This window comes from Ochlerotatus camptorhynchus, unplaced genomic scaffold (genome assembly GCF_037179485.1).
Source record: "Ochlerotatus camptorhynchus isolate MF236.1 unplaced genomic scaffold, CSIRO-AGI_Acam_v1.1 ptg000443l, whole genome shotgun sequence".
Lineage (NCBI taxonomy): Eukaryota > Metazoa > Arthropoda > Insecta > Diptera > Culicidae > Ochlerotatus > Ochlerotatus camptorhynchus.
The window spans coordinates 4,285,864-4,303,730 of NW_027040929.1; the positions used below are offsets into that span (position 1 = coordinate 4,285,864).

General features: G+C 39.3%; 1 protein-coding gene across 2 annotated transcripts in view; it reads right to left on the minus strand.

Annotated features, from left to right (window-relative positions):
• The window catches only part of LOC135711872 (protein pangolin, isoforms A/H/I/S-like), a 46,821-nt gene extending 31,596 nt beyond the window's left edge, over window positions 1–15,225 (minus strand). For both annotated transcript variants that reach the window (XM_065234848.1, XM_065234847.1), the window contains exons 1-2: window positions 14,256–15,225; window positions 12,147–14,114 (exon numbers count right to left, since the gene is read on the minus strand). In XM_065234848.1, coding sequence (XP_065090920.1) covers window positions 12,147–13,381 — 1,235 coding nt within the window. In that variant the 5' untranslated portion in view covers window positions 13,382–14,114; window positions 14,256–15,225. The remainder of the gene's footprint in view (window positions 1–12,146; window positions 14,115–14,255) is intronic.
• Window positions 15,226–17,867: the final 2,642 nt, after the last annotated feature.

Here is a 17,867-nt window from a genome sequence, read left to right on the forward strand (position 1 = left end):
AAAAAATAGTGAGTTAGTGACCAAACTCATTTAAAAAGGTGACGTAAACGTGACCAAAATATAACTTAAAAATTATTATAAAACTGTCGAAAATAGAATCATGAAAATTGATATGTCAGTCATCCAAAAAAGGCAAGCATCGATTTTCTAACTGTACGCAATCGCCAAAAGTTTATGATGCAAGATGTGTCACAACTAGATTAACAACTAACAAAACTGTGTAACACGACTTTTGATAACAGAGATATTTTACCATATTTTAAATTTTTAAGGTCTCCTGAGTTAAAGTCTAAAATACATCAATTCTCTAACACGTCACGCTTTTTAGATACCACTCTTTTTTAAATCTTTATGCCAACTGCGAACTTGCAACACGAAGGTGCTCTGCCTGCAGAAGGCATTGCCTAGTTACTAGAACTATTTTCGAAATGAGGGATGAAACGTCGTTTTAAAATATTCTACACAAATGTTCTAGATACCCACTGCTCCACCAAAGTCAATCGATTTCAAATGGTAATCCTACCAAACTTTGAGCTCATTTAGATGCAAACTCATAGTGCACTGAAGTTTATATGGGAATTACTATGGGAAAGTGAACTTTTCGTTTTCATAGTTCTAGTCCTTCGCTGTAATGATCAGTGGAAAAGTTTGCTATCTATACTAATGTGAAATTTTCTCATCTGCGAATTTGCTTTAGTACTTCTTCTTATTCGCATTTCAAGCTTATTGCTTAGCGCATATTGGCTTATTGCGTGCTCTCAACTTATTGTTCTGAATGCACTTCCACAGTTATTAATTGAGAGCATTCGATGCCAATACCAATGCATGAATTTGTATATTGTGTGGCAAGCACAATGATACTCAGTAATGTTGCCCTAACCTCAATCTACCTGTTCAATAGCTCTCAAAACTTAAACAAATAAAACAATATTTGGTTCCAATGAATACAAACAAGTAAAACCAGGAGACCCTGAGCGTTTTGAAATTGTTTTGAATGTAAACATGACCCTAAATAACGTTTTCAAAGTTGTTGAACAGGTAAAAAGTGAGGCTACGCGACGCCACTGATGATACTATAAGCCCAGGGAAGTCGAGAAATTGCTCTAGACCACATTTGAATTGAACGTCAGGATAAGTAGTTATTAATTTATTATGAAGATGATATTTTTCTGACATGCTCCATAAACTGCTCAGCAGGCAACATTGGTGTACTTGGTGCGATTAATAGGGCAGAAATCCAGACTACTATGCCATAAGTGCAAGATGCAAGTGCCCTGAAAGCAGTCGATAAATCATATCAGAATGATATCGGCTTCGAAATTAATTAATAATCTAGGTCTAAAATTCGTTCACAACTCTGTACAGAATTTTATTGAAATGATCTCAAGAATTTCCTTTAGAATCATTCCCCTTCACAGAGTTCTTTTCAAAATTCCTGTATAGTCAATTTTAGATTCTTTCTAGAAGTTCCTTGTCAGAAATTATATGGAAAACACTTTAAAAAAAAGTCATGAAACCCATCCCAATATTTTCATCGAATTTTTAATAATTATTCTAAGAGTTCACTGAATAGCTTAATTCAATCATTTTATTTCAAAATCGCTTAATTTTTTCCATAGATTTCCCATGCCTTAGAATTGTCTTAAAATTTGTCACAGAATTACCTTGGAGTTCTCCTCTAAAATTCTTCAAAAAATAACCTTGTAAACAATTGACTTTGAAGTTCTAGTCAAAACTCTCTTGGTTTTATCAATTGAATTGATTCTGAAATCTCCTCAACAACGGGTAAATGAGACCACTATTTCAACATAATAGCAAAAGCCAATCGCAATCTAGGATTTATCATGCAATCTACTGATCCCCACAGTTTACGATTAATTTATTACTCACTTGTTCGTTCAACTCTAGAAACTGCATGCGCTGTGTGAAGTTCGCATACCAACATCTGGATGAGCAGAATCGAAGCTATACAGGCTAAATTCACCAGATATGCTCTTAGGCTGCTTCCTTAGAACAATATAGTTAACATGCCTTCATACCACCCCAATGGGTCTGGGTTCAATCCTAGCCGAGGTCGGTGGGATTTTTCTGAGGCATAAAAATCTCTGGTCACGTCTTCCTTCGGAAGGGAAGTAAAGCCGTTGGTCCCGGCCCATGTGTGTTGTGAATGGGTGCGATATCCTACGCAGGTGTGGAAGCTGCCTTCCTGCACATTCGGCTGCCGTCAATGGATGGCAATCGATGTCCGATGGCAAAACAGAGACCGACGTTAAATAAAGGAAAAGAACATGCCATCATACGAAGTTCGACGCCGCTTGCTTGGAATGGAATCTTTACATGGCAGACGTGACTCCTCGAGAGCATTGTTTGGAGGAAAATTATTGCTTGGTGCTGTTGATGCACCTTGGATTCTCGAACAAATAAACCTCAAAGCTCCGTCAGTCTCTTTACGTCGTTCGGAGAACGGACTACGGACTGAACAAACCTATACTTGCGATGCGTCGGGAGTTCAACAAAGTCTATGAGCTGTTTGACTACACCACCACCGCATCAGATTTCAAAAATAGACTGAAACAGCGATTGTTAGAAGACTAACTAAATCAGGTTTGAAATCAGACTAACTATTATTTTAAGTTTTGATGATGTTTGCTTCCTGTTCTCTTTTTTTTCGGTCCACGCGCATCTGAATTATGGGAAACATCCATGGTGACCTACCGATGCCTGCCTCGGAAAGAACACAATTTTATTGATTTATGCATATATTGATTTTAACCATTTTGAATTTTTTATTATATGGGGTTTTTCGCCTCTTTGTGTGATCCTAGTTAAGGTTTACTCAAAGTGACTTTTCCCCATCGTATTCCTCATTAAGATAAGATCAAGACCAACAATTGAAATGGCTTCGCGAGAAAATGGTCTTACAATGTTTGTTTACAAAATGGAGTTAAGGCCATTTCAATTGTTGATCTTGCGATTTCAGATGAGATTAAAAGAAAATAAACAATATTCCTTTGGAGTCTTCATCAAAATTATCTTAATAGTTGATTGATTGATTTATCTTTATTAGGGAGGCTTTCAGCCTGGGGCTGGTTCGCCTCCACAGTATCTTAATAGTCCTTCAAAGTGATTTACCCTGATAATCTCATCCACTCTAAAGGTCATGATTTTTTATTCGAAGCCTTATTTTTTTTCGAAGAGAGGACGACGTATATTTTTTCCCGATTTGACGTCGAAATTCATGATTTTTTTCCCGGTTCACTGTACCGACCACCAGACAAGGATTTATCGTGAAGGACCAATACGCCCTTAATGTTTTTTTTTTTAACTAAAACTGTTGCGTACCATTTATGGTGTGGTGCAGTTAGACGGATCGTAGAGAAGTCAAATCGACCGTGAATTGCACCAGTTGCTGGTAAAACCGATGTGACCGATGACACCGCAAAAATAAGACGACCAAGGTGGACTGGGCACGTCGTAAGAATTTCAGACGACAGCCCGGTGAAAATGGTTTTCGATAACTACCCAACCGGAACAATACTAAGATGCACGCTAAGCGCAATACAACTTCTTGTACATTGGACACACAGCATACTCATCCGGAATTACCTCCTCCCAAATCATGGCAATTACCCAGTGTAGCCCTCTAGCCACTGCTTCACAGCCGTATTTTAATAGCACGCTTAATAGTTGGACAACGGCAGCGGCTTTATCGTTTTTCAACCGACCGATTTCTTTCATCTGTAGGTCTGGGGTCGGGAACTTGTCGTTCGTCTTCTGCACGTTTTTTTAAGTCTGTTGCTGTGCCACTTTTGTTTTACACTTTACCTTCTTCTTCTTCTTCTTCTTCTTCTTCGCATTTCAAGCTTATTGCTTATTGCGTGCTCTCAACTTAGTGTTCTAGATGCACTTCCACAGTTATTAATTGAGAGCTTTCGATGCCTGCTACCATTTTTGCATTAGTATAATTGTGTGGCAAGTACAATCATACTCTATGCCCAGGGAGTCGAGAAATGTTCCAACCCGAAAAATTCCTAGACCGGACCGGGAATCGAACCCAGTCACCTCCAGCATGGTCTTGCTTTGTAGCTGCGCCTTTACCGACTGAGCTAAGGGAGGCCCCTTACACTTTACCTACACCGCCGTTATGGTGCTCGTCATACTACTTCTGCCTCTCGGTCATCTCACACTAGTTCATATGAAGGTCCCTGCACATACCGGCTTATAGCACGTAGCCTTTGCGTGAACTGTTTAACTTCTTGTAAAACTTTCTTTTGTCGTTCACGCGGTACAGCTATTCCATCCGTTCACGATATCGATCCTGATTTTTGCATGTTCCACGCTCCACATTCTCACCCGTGCTGTTTTTTTTTGTTTTCCATTAGTTGCTTGTATTCGATTTCACAATTTCTTCGGTTAGGGCCACCGTACCTTGTGTCGGGCGGTCTTACTTTTCCAGATCGTCCGGAGTATCATCATTCAAGGTTACAAATAGTGTATTCATTTCAAATAATAAAAACGTTTTTCGGAATTATGCATTCATTAAGTTCTATGATCATATTTTTTTTATTTGTAAGATACAAGAAGTGGTTGCAAAGCATGTGATTGACATATAAAACCTGTCAATTTTGCTTCATAAGAGTAGGAATCAGATATTTTATGTTTTTTTGCTCATTTAGTTATCTATAAATCACCGATTGTGACTTTCAAAAATTGAAATTGACAGGTTTCAAAAGTAAGACATCATAATAAGGTACACCGTTTGAAAAATTCATGTAAATTTCTGCGAGATATAGCGCACATAAAATTAACGCTTGATTTGGCATAAATTTACACGATATTTCGTGTAAATGTAAGCGCAATATCGCTTAAATTAGCAATATTGTATGCAAGCTTGTAAACGATTTCGTTGTTTATGCCAATTGTAGCTCAAAATTAAACGAGGGGAGATTTTACGCGATAGTTAAAATTCAGAATTTTTTTCTGTGTACACCGGGGCAAGTTGAAACGATTTTTTTAAAGTTGAACTTTGAGGCTCTCTGGAAAAATAATAATATAACATAAACCAGATGCTTTTGCATCAAAAGTTTCGTGAAAGCGTTTTCTATCATGAAAACATATTGAATTATAATTAAGAACGCAGAAAAAGATTTTTTTCGCTATACAATTGGGTTCTTTAATTTTGAAAAATGTATTGTTTTTTATACATCATCTGAAAGAGCTTCGTTTTCTGAACACAGCGATATTTTTTTCGAACCCACACACTTTCATATCGATTTTTAAATCAAGATTTAAAGCAAAATAATAACTTCACTGTTTGACACTAAACTAACAAACTGACAGCTCGCTCCCATACAAAGTGACACCGAGGGGCGATAATAAGGTGATTTTTTGCAAATGTTATCGTATTTATTTAAAATAGTTCCAGTGTACCAAAATTGATGAAATTTCGGGTTTTGGTTCCATTTTTAATGCAGATTACGAATATGCATTTACCTCAATACCCTTAAAGAACCCAATTGTGGTATGTCTCATTTTTTTTTTCTACTCCATACAGTGAGGTAAGTGAAAACAAATATATTACAGCAGTTTTACGATACAAACTCTGATCCTTATTCTTCTAAAACATATATAGTCATAAATAACCTTTCGTGCACTTTATCAACCCCTGGAGGGAATACAAGTGTTCCCCGAGGGACGCGGTATTTAATAGTACTAGACGTTGCTTCTAACTAATTTAGACGAATCTGAATCTCATTAAAATAAAAGCAACAAATTCGCCACCCGGGCCTCCCTTAGCTCAGGCGGTAAAGGCGCAGCTACAAAGCAAGATCATGCTGGAGGTGGCTGGCTTCGATTCCCGGTCCGGTCTAGGAATTTTTCGGGTTGGAAAATTTCTCGACTTCCCTGGGCATAGAGTATGATTGTACTTGCCCCACAATTATACCAAAGCAAAAATGGTACAGGCATCGAAAGGTCTCAATTAATAACTGTGGAAGTGCATCTAGAACACTAAGTTGAGAGCACGCAATAAGCTGCTAATATGCGATATGCAATAAGCTTGAAGTGCGAAGAAGAAAGAAGGGAATTCGCCACCATGTAAAAACAATAGTTAGGGTCTATAGGGTTTTTGATCTAATTTCCGTCCTACTAAGAACATCCCGCGCTTTACCACGCTTTTTGGAAAGCGTTTGAACAAAACATGGAATGTTTTCATCAAAGATAACTTCTAAATTTATCCACCTTTCCGTACGTACCGTTGGATTTGATAAAGAGTCAAACAATGTTGAGATATTATTAAAAATCTAACACTGCTTCTTGCTTCTAAATTCGTCCTACGCGTTTCAATGCCGTCCAAACGCATTGAAACGCCATTAGATTTTCTTCGTCCTACGGATAAACGGAGAAAAAGGGGATGCGCTAGGAGCGCTTGTTTTGTTTTGAGAACAATGAGCGTAAATATGCATACAATGCGCTCTAATAGGATTTATGTCGTAGCTAATGAACTAACGCATCGGAACAAACGTATTATTGTTTTGTGCATGGTGAAATCATTGATATGATTGATGATTTCTGCTCGATAGAACGGAAATGGGCGATTACGACGAAGTAGCGCTCTTCCCTATTACCCATTTCCGTCATACGCGTAAAAACAATGAAGACAAACAGCTACATCCAACATTCATGCATCGAATTCTTCGCTCACGAGTTAAATTAAGAATGCAGTAAACAAAATAACCGTGGTCAGCCGAAGTGCCATACCCTATCTGGGCTTCTCAATCAATATAAAACTGTATAGTGATTATTAGACACTCAGGAAAATGTTGAATAAACGCCTTTCAACTTCACACACATCTAAACAGTACACTCATAAGATTCGACAAATTTTTATTGGCGAATTTCCATGTCAAATTCCACATGATTTTCATGTGTCCACACATAAACAGAATCCACTCAGAAGTACGCATGAAATTTATGAGTCAAATGAATAGTTTGTGTGGTTACACATGAATTTTATGTGTACACATAAGAACTATGTGCCGGCCACATATATATCATGTGCAAAAAATCATGTGTGGGACAAATAAAAATAATCATTGAATTTTGCTTAGTGTTGAATAGCAGCTGTATAAAAAATGTCAAATAATATGCAATAAGTGCAATAAGGGATTGTTCAAAAAGCCAGACGTTGCTGACCAAGTTCGCAAGATTTGGATGTGTAGAGGTTCAGTAACAATTGCTTCATATCGTATAGTATTTGAATACAAGGCTGTATAAATGAAATTAGCAAAGCGTTTACGCCTTGAAAAATATTAGTTGCGTCGTCCGCACGACATGAATATACAATTTTACAAGATTTCCACATTAATTCTGTGGAAATTACAGCATATCTTAAGCAAACCAAACATGTATCAATATATTGACGGGAAGGGAAATTATTGACAATAATATTGATGATTAATTTAATTTAGCTTTATTTAGGAGGCTTTCAGCCTTAGGCTGGTTCGCCTCCAACTATATTGATGATGTGAATACAGAAATATTGTCAATATCGATGTTTTGACGTCAATATAGAAGGTATTGACAATGCTATTATTGTCAATAAAAAGCTTCGTGTAGGGTCCACTTAATGAAAGTAAAGTGGACCCTACACGATTGCTTTTATTGACAATAATCGTATTGTAAATACATTCATTGGTGTCAACACATCGATATTGACAATATTTCTGTACACGCTATTTTGAGGCTACTCAGTGACTGGGTAGATCACACTCATGTATGGAGTTGTCAAAAAATGAGTAAATGGGTGGAATCCACCCAGATTCTGGGTAAATAGTTCTGATATCAATTTTTCCGAAGTTCGAAATGGCGCAATTTGAAGTTGTGAACAGGCGATTTTTACGAAGTGAGTTGAAAATTAGTTCTTAGAAGTGAAGCAGTTGGTAAACTCTAAGAAATAGTTCGTTGGTATCAATAAATACAGAATTATCATTTTCATTATGTATTTTTTTTTTATATTTCCTGGACAAAACAATTTATACATAAGCATTCATGGGGCATTCATTCGTTTCTACCGAAATGGGTAAGGTTTACTCAGTTGTCAAATGTCATAATCTGAGTAACCGTTACCCTGTTTCCTCCATAGGCACGTTTACTCGAATTTGAGTAAAAGCATGTTTACTTATTTTTGAGTAACTTCCCTTTTGGCTGGAATGAGTGATTTTAATTTAACAATTAATTAACAAATAATAAAGGGTGGAACGGTCAAAAATTGGTCAATCATGATTAAGTGCACACTGATTATTGTATAAATGATCAAACTTTATTTCTTTTTGAAGTACAATGACTACAAAATACAGGAAAATTATTTGATTAGGCTTCCGATTTTCCAAATGCGAACTGTCGGGCTTTAAGTTTCACACCTTCCATCAGATTTTGTACCGCTTATGTTCCAACCTTATTGGATGCTGAACGTCAATTTTCATTGAATTGTTTCTCATTTCCAAATGTTTTCTGAGTTTACTTGAGGTTCCGCTAAACGATTGCCCAATATTTTTCAATTGAGTGCAGCTCCGGCGAGTTTGGACGGTTTTTGTCCTTGGGTACGACTTGCACGTTGTTGGCAGTATACCGTCACCGACAAACCGACATGACACTTAATTCTGACTTATGCCCGAAAATCGTAAATGGCCGATTTAAATCTGCAGTGACCCGAACTGTCAAAACCATACAAATTTTTGATCTAGATAAAAAATAATTTGTCCAGAATTGATCAGACCCGAACAAATTCATAACTTTTGCATGCGGGTTCATGGCTTAGCTAAATATTTCCCACGAACACGGAGCGAGATGTCAAGAGTGTGCTTTGATCAGAAATTTTATTGTATTTGCTATGGTCATTCATGTCGGTTAGTCGGTGATACCGTTCCTGAGCCATTTTTCCGTAGTGACAGGAAGCCAGGTCTGGCCAAAACAGCACAGAACAACTGAGTTTCTTCAAAGTAAGCAACAATCGTTTTTGCAAACATTTCTTTTCATAAATACTTTGGCTGGCAATGCAGTTGTCACGAAAATTTCGTTTTTCACTCGGGAACTTTGACAACTTTGTCTGCTTAAACTTATTTTGAACCTTTTATTTTCCGGTAGCCGTGTAAACTCTTGACCTGGGAGCTGTTTGAAATCTACCTTGACGTATATTTCATCGTTTATTTTAACGCAATAAAATTTCCCACGCAATCAATCTGCATGGGAATAATTTGGACTTCGGTTATGCGCGGGCAAAATTTTGATAAGCTGTCCCTCTAGCTTCGAAGCCATTTTGACAACTGAAAGGAAAATGGCAAAAACACAGTGGCGTTTCCCAAACCTCAATCTACCTGTGCACCAACTTTCAAAACATAAACAATCATCAAAATATTGCTTGCAATGGATAGATATCGAGTAGACTAGAAGATTAAGTGTATTTTACAACCGATTCGAGTATGAATATGGCATTAAATCTGGTTTTGAAAGTTGGTGCACAGGTAAAAAGTGAGGTTACGGAACGCCAATACAAAAACAATATAGAGGGAACATTCCGTACACACAGACCTACAAAATGAGGGGTGTTGAAGTTTTTTAAAAGCACGATTAAAAAAAATTCGCCAAATTTGAGTCAACCAATTTTTGACCGTTCCACCCTTTACTGTCAATAATTCCCCTCCGCGTTCATATATTGATACGTGTGGGGTTTGCTTAACATAAAGCACTTCGACCACACGATCACAAATTTTGTCAATACTCAAAAGAGTTGTCAATAATATTGATGACGAAAATATTGAAAAGTTTCATTTCGCGTTTCAATAGGGCCTATTAAGCACAACCCGCACTTAGTCTTTCTTAATCTAGCGCAGTTTAGCACCAAACGGAATGTTATTATTACTGATGGCTTATAAATTTATTTACCTTTCTATACGTACCGTAAGATTTGATAAAGAGAACCCAATCGTTGAGATTAATTAATTTAGCTTTATTTAGGAGGCTTTCAGCCTTAGGCTGGTTCGCCTCCGACCCTCGTTGAGATATTGTCAAAAGCCTAACACTGCTTCTTGACGCCAAACTTGACCTACGGATTCCAAACTCGGCCTAACGCATTGAAACGCCAATGAATTCACTTCGGCCTATCGCATGAAGATAAAAATTGATTCGGTCGGAGCGCTTCTTTTGTTTTTGGGAATAATGGGTGCAAACGTTCATATCACGCGTTCTCATTGACTTCGTTCCGTAGCTTATTAACTAAAGTATCGAACCAAACGCATAATTGACTTGTTAACTCTGAAATCATGGATTAATTTGAAGTTTTCTGCTCAATAGGCCGAAAATGGGCGATTAGACCGAAGTGGTTCTCTACCCTATTTCCGCTTATTTTCCCCTTCCGTTTGAGCATCTTTTGACAGGAAAGTTGTCATGTGTCTTGGATTAGGCAATCGGATAAATCAAATTTTGTGAGGAGCAGCCCTGTATTGTTAATCCAGCTAAAATATTGTTGGAAAGATGTATGTGAAAAATGAAAATATTGTCGGAAGTGTTGCCGAAACATGTGTCATGTGGGGTCCATTTAAGACTTAAGTTTTGAGCATTCAGCATGTTTCTGAGCGTTGTTTGAACAAAATTGAGCACTCAAGGACTTTGTTTACCCTCCTGACGATAATAGGCAAAGGTATTGCCGAAGCCCTCATTTACACTATATTGCTCAAATGAATGTTAATTAACAAAATAAACCTGTGGACCACACTTGAGGATTTTAGTAGAATTAATTGAAGCCCACCCCTTATACAAAATGTCATAATATGACGTTTTCATTAGAAAGTGTGACAGACAAAATTTATCGAACATTACAGAAAAATAATGCCTGCTGTTCTGAAAATGTATTACAGAATATTACTCTTGTTAGCAAGATGGAGCTCCAGCCTACATAGCAAATTGTATAGAGGGGTGGATGAACTTAAGGCGGTGATTAAAAAGTAATGAGGTATTAGATATTGAGAAAAACTCGCCTTCGTTACGAACTATTGGTTATAATGTCTATTTTAAGTTAATTTTTGGAGTGAGCGGTGAAGGGAACCCTTGATCGTTGTTGGGTCTCCACTCATATGAACGTAAACAAAAGTAATTTGTTCGAAAATAATCAGTGCAATAATAGAGCAGATGATTAAATCTCGATGAACATTTTACATGGTCCTATCTGCTTTGATCGATTCTCTTCATCGACTTTCTCTTTTCGTAACCACTGCTATGCAAACGTATTTTGCGCTAATTCTACCACATAGTTTGATAAAGGAGGTTCTTATCTAGTGTCAAAAACGTCAAATACAGCAGGGAAAGACTTTGTAGCTGAGTTATTGACGAAAGAGGAAGTCAATGAAGAGAATCGATCAATGCAGATAGGATAGGACCTTTTGAAATGTTTATCTAGAAATATGATCTAAAGCAGAGAAAAGCCATTATACTACATAAGAAGTAGTAAAAAGGGACTAATCTCACCATAGGTCGATAAATTCAGGTTTTCTTTCTACTTAAGAGTTGTTAGAAGGCCTAATAAAAAATTGCTAGTAACATAGTATGTAAATTACAGTACATTTAAAAGTTCGCTAAGAAATTGCAATTTATTCCCCAATTAGGTAGCGATCCATTGAGAAATATAATTTTGAATTTGTCAATTTATTAGCACCACGGCACGCTGCTTCGAATTAATCCACCAAACAAACTGCCGCCGCCTCCATCGATCTGTAAGCATTTCAATAGAAACGCATGGAGGCACGCAACCGCCCGCCGGTCTCACATTGACGTCAGTAAATTTCCAAACCATGCTTATTTCCGTGATGTTGACTGAAAAAGATTCGTTGCTATCAAGAGACACTCGTGCCACAAGTATAGGTATAATACCACACGCCAGCCAAAAAGCCACGACCGGAATTCAACAGGTCCCACATCTACCAGCATGGTGCAAAATCCCCACCCTACCATTCCGTTTTTGGCGCAGTAGCAAGCTCGGTAAACTCACACATCTTCCCCTACTCGTTATCACACTTCACGTTGCACCCACTAGATGCGACTGTCTTCCATCCCCATAACAATAACAGACAAAAAAAAAATGATGTGACACTCACCTGCTTGCCGCTTCCGACCCCAGTTGGTCCTTCTTTTTCGCTTTTCGCTTCTTTTTCGCACCGTAGCCGTAGTTGTCCCGCGCGGTCCAGCCAGGATACATTTCCATGTGCAACTGCCGTTCTTGGCGTGCCTTGTCGTAGTACACACTCTGTTCCTCCCGCGTCAGAGAATGCCACTTCCGGCCAAGAATTTGGTTAATGGCAGCCGATTCCTTCAGTGTGCATTCGGCTACCACTTTCGCTCGCATTTCCTTCATGTAGAGCATAAATGCATTCAGGGGTTTTTTGATATGTGGTTTGATGTTCTGCGGCTGCTGCCGGTCCGCACCGGAGGAGCATTTCTTCTTGGTACCACCACTGCTGGAACTACTGCTGCTGCCGGGTACGGTGCTACCACCGATCGAAGCCCGTGAATAGCGGTTTGTGAGTTCCTGGGGCATATCGTTGGATTTGCTACCGGCTGGGTGATGATTGGTTTGCCGTATACTGTAGTTGTGGGAAGTTTCCTGGGAAGGGGACACCTCCTGCTTCACCTGGCTGAGCACATTGTGTGGGTGTACCGAGTTTAGAAGGGACGAGGATTGGTAGCGTGAATAGAGGTCGCTAGCTAAGGTGGTGTAGATTTGAAGTGAGGAAGGATACGAGTTTCGGAAGCTGGGAGCGGTGGAGTACATTGAGGGAGTATGCCACGAAGGAGGCACCGGTAGCATATTGGAGGATAGTATGGGATAGGGATACTGACTAGTTGAAAAGGAATAGAGCGATTGTCGCGCAGAGAGACCGATCGCTTTAGAATCTAGCTGGTAGGGAATGATTCCACAATGTGCCGGTGGTGGGTTGGAGAGGGGGTCCTCGTTGCAGAAGAACTGCGATAAACCTATTTTACTCATCGAGCCCTGTATTGCACTAGCCGTCCCGCTGGAATACTGATAAGGCGGCAGGTATCCCATATTGAAGCCAGGTGAGTGGTCGGGAGAGTTTAGCTTTCCAGCACTGCTCCCACCGCTGGCACCGCCAGCATACGGTGGACTCAGATCCTGGCGGGAAGAGTTCTTAACCAGGTTCTCTGCACTTTCCGTCAGGTCGATCAGGTTGAACTTTTCCTCGAGCAGGTTCTCGGACGAGGCTTTCTCATCTTCGCGGTCGCCTTCGTCTTTGAATACTTTCACCTCATCCGTACTGCCGAGGTCGTCACCGGAGGAGCCGGAATGTGTATTTTCGTTTGTGTTTGGCATACTTTGGCCATCAACAGCACAAAACTACGCGTAAAAATGCGACTGCGGCTAGCACTGAACATAAATTATTTCGCTCCTTCGCCGATAATGGTGTAGGTCATTGAAAATATGGAATCTTTTTCTAACTTGATGACTGGATTTTAATTCGTCGTATTGCACTCTCTCACTACACTTGACAATCCATTTTCTTTGTGTGACACGAAATTTTTCCCGAGTGTCTCCTTCAAGGAGAATTGTAATAAAAATTCTGCAACTCTCTATTATTTATGGCACTATGGCAAATGACTTTTCTTCTCACACAGAACACCAACCCAGAAGAAGCATTACTAGAGCTAGGTACCCTTTCTACACAACACACACCATCCCTTCAGCTAGTGAGATTTCTGCAGCGTTGCACAACTTCTCTCCTTGCTCTTAAAACTAAACAAACATTTGTGTATATTTCTCTTCTGGCTGTGTAGTACTTGTCGTCGCGAAACTTACGACGTTGATGACTAGAACTTGGTTACGATATTGCACTTTTCTCCCACTACTGAATAATCGTACGGTATCTTCTCCCCGCTGCCTAGTATTGGCGGATGAAATATGGTACTTCTTTATGTTTTCTTCGAGTCACTTCTTTTCCGCGGCCATTCATCACATTCTAGTCACATCAAAAGAAGCTGTCCCCACTGGAACCTGTACGCGCGCGACTTTTCATTATCCAATTCCGCGAAAACGGCTTATTTTCAGCCTGAAATGTAATGAAATGGAAATAGAACAATTAGTGTGACAATTCTAATGACAGTAAATCAAAATAATAGTATGTTATATGCTGATGCGTTCTTGACAGTTTAGGAAAGAAAACATCACCAACTAGCTAGCTGCTACCCACCTTTTCATTTTACGATGCAGGGCACATTGCAGCACTGAGACCGAACAGTGTTGTTAAGTTGTAATGACGTGACGTCATGTGCTGCTGCTGCTGCCGCTGCGGCTTCCTTTGTGTTTCTGGTGCTTCTTCTAATCCCCGCCGGGAGGAAGGTGATAAAATGCCTATTCCACAAATCGAGACGGCATCAGGCGCGCGGTTCGTTTCTTCTGCTGCTATTTCCTTTGGAGTTTCTGACTTTGAATCGCGCTCGCAAACGAAGATGCGTTCTAAAAATAGCTCTGTTTTCTCGCGTTTTGCCGCGGCCGCCGCCGTTCGCCGTTGTCGTCGTCGTGTTGTTACTGCGAGACTCCGAGATGTGAACAAGAGTTTTGTGGCCTGTCTACAATGACGGTGCTACGCTGCTTCTGCTACTGCGGTAATGATTACGACGATGATGATGGCACACGCAGCGCTAACAGCAAACACAGCATATTAGAGACGAAAACGAAAAACGACCAAGTTTTCAACTTTTCCGAGAACTATTTTCCTTTCAACATTTTCTTCAACTCGCTTCTTGTTGTGCACCACTCATAAATGCGCTCTCTTTTTTGATTGCTTTCTTCCTGACCTAAGGAAGGAAAATTTTTCCTTCCACGGACGCTCTTCTCCGAACAGCGGAAAAACAAGGATGCCCAATTCCTCCCACCGTAAAGCACACGAAATAATCCACCCTGGGCGAGCCTTCATAAATTAAAACTAATGGCACTTTCTAATTCACTTTTCGATGCAATAATTGTTGCCGACTGAATCGAAAATATTATCATTCGTCGAACAAGGACAAGACTTTTCCGAGATGCCACCGCCGCGACTGCGAGACGACCGATGAAAAAGTGAAGAGTGCGTGCTGAAAAAGCAAAGTGACGAGGACACGGCGATTCACGACTCGATTTTGTGGTGTTTTTCCGGAGAGAAAAACCAAGAAAAGCAGTGAGAAAATTACGATTTTCTCGCGAGATTACTAACCACACAAACACAAACAAGGCAACTGTCACTTCCCGGTGGGTCACGATGATCTTTCAGATGAGGGGTAGTTTTGGCTCACCATTGTAACATGAATGGTGAGTTTCTTGGCTCACACGCCAGACGGTATCATTTGTAAAGGCGGTTGGACGCGACGTTGGACGCAGGACTTATTAGAACAAACAATGAATTATTCGCTGTAAGTTTGTCGTTGGTAACATTGCACCAACCTCCATCTCAAGAGCAAGTTTTTAAGCTGAAGTATAAATCACTATAGATAGAGTAAATGACGAAGTTCTTAAGCAATCAATTTTAGCCAAACGATGCTCTGAAACATGATGAATGCACCGAGGGGGGCGACACATCTAAATTTCAATTCTAGATGCTCAAAAAATCTCACACTAGCGAATCAATCTTCGAAAAATCATCTTTCATTTCTCGCATCTACTTGCATCGCGCTTCATCTTTTTGCAGGAAATCTTCAAAATCGACATAAATCTTCCTTCTATCTACTCAGAGTGCGTGCAGCTAGCCACAACAAAACACAATCTTTTCTGCATCGTAGATAGAGTCGTCCCCCTCGGAATGCACATGCAAAAACTGGGCGCTCAAGGACTTCACTGATGAATATTGGAAAACATATTGTCGAAGCCGTGATTTAGCCTACATTGCCGATAGATAATTCGATTTAAAATTTGGAAAAGGCACTAACGTTTCTAAGCATGAAAAACGAATTACTGCGTGATATATTTTTTTATAAAAGGGTGTGAAGAAAACCAAATTCCTTGATATTCCCTGATTTTCCATTAAAAAAAATCAAAACAGTGCCTATAACCATTTTTGGCAACACGACGCATCAGTTATTATTTTCCTCAAGCCTCAGATATAGGGGAATTTACGTATTATCGGCTACCTAAGCAGCGACCTTCTTTCTATAGCCTTTTTCTCTAAGGAACGCACACATATGCAGTATTGGTTTGTTTACAATCTTTTGCTGCCAGCTGCTCTAACAATTTTAGTCGAAAGAATTGTCAAAAACTGTTTTGAAACGCTTTTACAAAGCTCCAATCTTCTCTAGTGAGAGCGAGTATTGTCGGCAACCAGTTTTTCTTCGGCAACCGTTCCATTTGAACTGCATGTAAATCTGCTGTTCTATTATCGGCAACTCGAAATTAGCTACAATTTGTAGTGCGTGTGTTTCATTTCAAGAAAACCTTGCTAGATTGCTTTTTCTCAGTGGTAAAAATATAGTCAAATTGAAGCTGAAAGCATAAAGAATCATTTGCATGCATTCAGCGAAGTGTTTTCGTAAGAAAATCCAGTGAAAATAGTGTTTCAATTTGGGTTGCCGGAAATAGTCTGGCATGCCGAAGCCGTCATTTCCCCTATGTAGAGGAAAGTCGGAAATGACGGACATAGCAGGAAAGATGGACACTTGCTGCTTTAAATACAAATATTTTTTAACAACAGATTTTGCACTGCATTCTTTTAACATAAACAAACCAATTCATTTAGTTCAGGTTATATTGTAGTTATACATTTATTCTAACAAGTTTTTTTTTAATTTAAAGCAGTAAATGTCTATATTTTTTACAGTGTCCGTCTTAACTGACTCTCCCCTACCATAGAGGTAACTCTAAGACTAGAAGGTCCCGAAATAACTTGCTCAACTTTTTGGCTCAGCTCTGGTACTCTCTTCGGTCCCAAGCTAATCGATTCACCCCTCGAAACATAGGAAAAACCAATAACCCCTCATTTTATCTGTCAAACTTTCATAGCAAATCAAAACAAACATTGCGTAGTACAAGAACTTCGACTAGAATGGGATACGTTAATCGTTTGCTTGGGACCAATAGAGATCTCCAAGCGCAATCTCACGAACACTAAAATCCAAACATCCATATATAAAAATGAAAAAGAAGAAGAGCCAAAAACGTATCGCGATATCACAACTACTTAAAAAGGTAGCGCGCGGTCTCACGCACACTTTTGTGCATCTGGAGAACTCTATAGGCTAGTCAAGTAGTGAGCCAATTTAAAATCGTTAGTTTGGTATTGATTGTTGCCCCTACTACACTCAAAAAAATGAGCACGTCACTATAATGTGTTTCACACTTGATTTCGCGCAAATTGTTTAACACATATATTTCTTGTGTGAATTAGATGATACAATCTATTCAGTAAAGCCACAGACAAACAGACATAACACATTGAATATTTCTCACTGTAAAACATCGTCGCTAAAACATTACCGCCATCTGTTGAGTACACTGTGGTGGGTAGTACGCTGAACAGATGGCGGTAGTGTGTAAACGTCAAACGCAAGAGAACTAACTATGCGCGCCGCAGGTGGCAGTACTACCAACTACGATACTTTTAAATTGACCGTTAAATGCTTGTTCGATGAACAACTTGCGAGTGTTATGTCTGTTTGTCTGTGGTAAAGCTATAAAGCCATTTGTTACACATTCGGATTTCATGGACTTCAAATGTCAGTGTCAACAACCAATCACATAATTTTCGAATATTCTACTCTCAACATCATATCACAGACAAACAGACATAACACATTGAATATTTCTCACTGTAAAACATCCTCGCTAAAACATTACC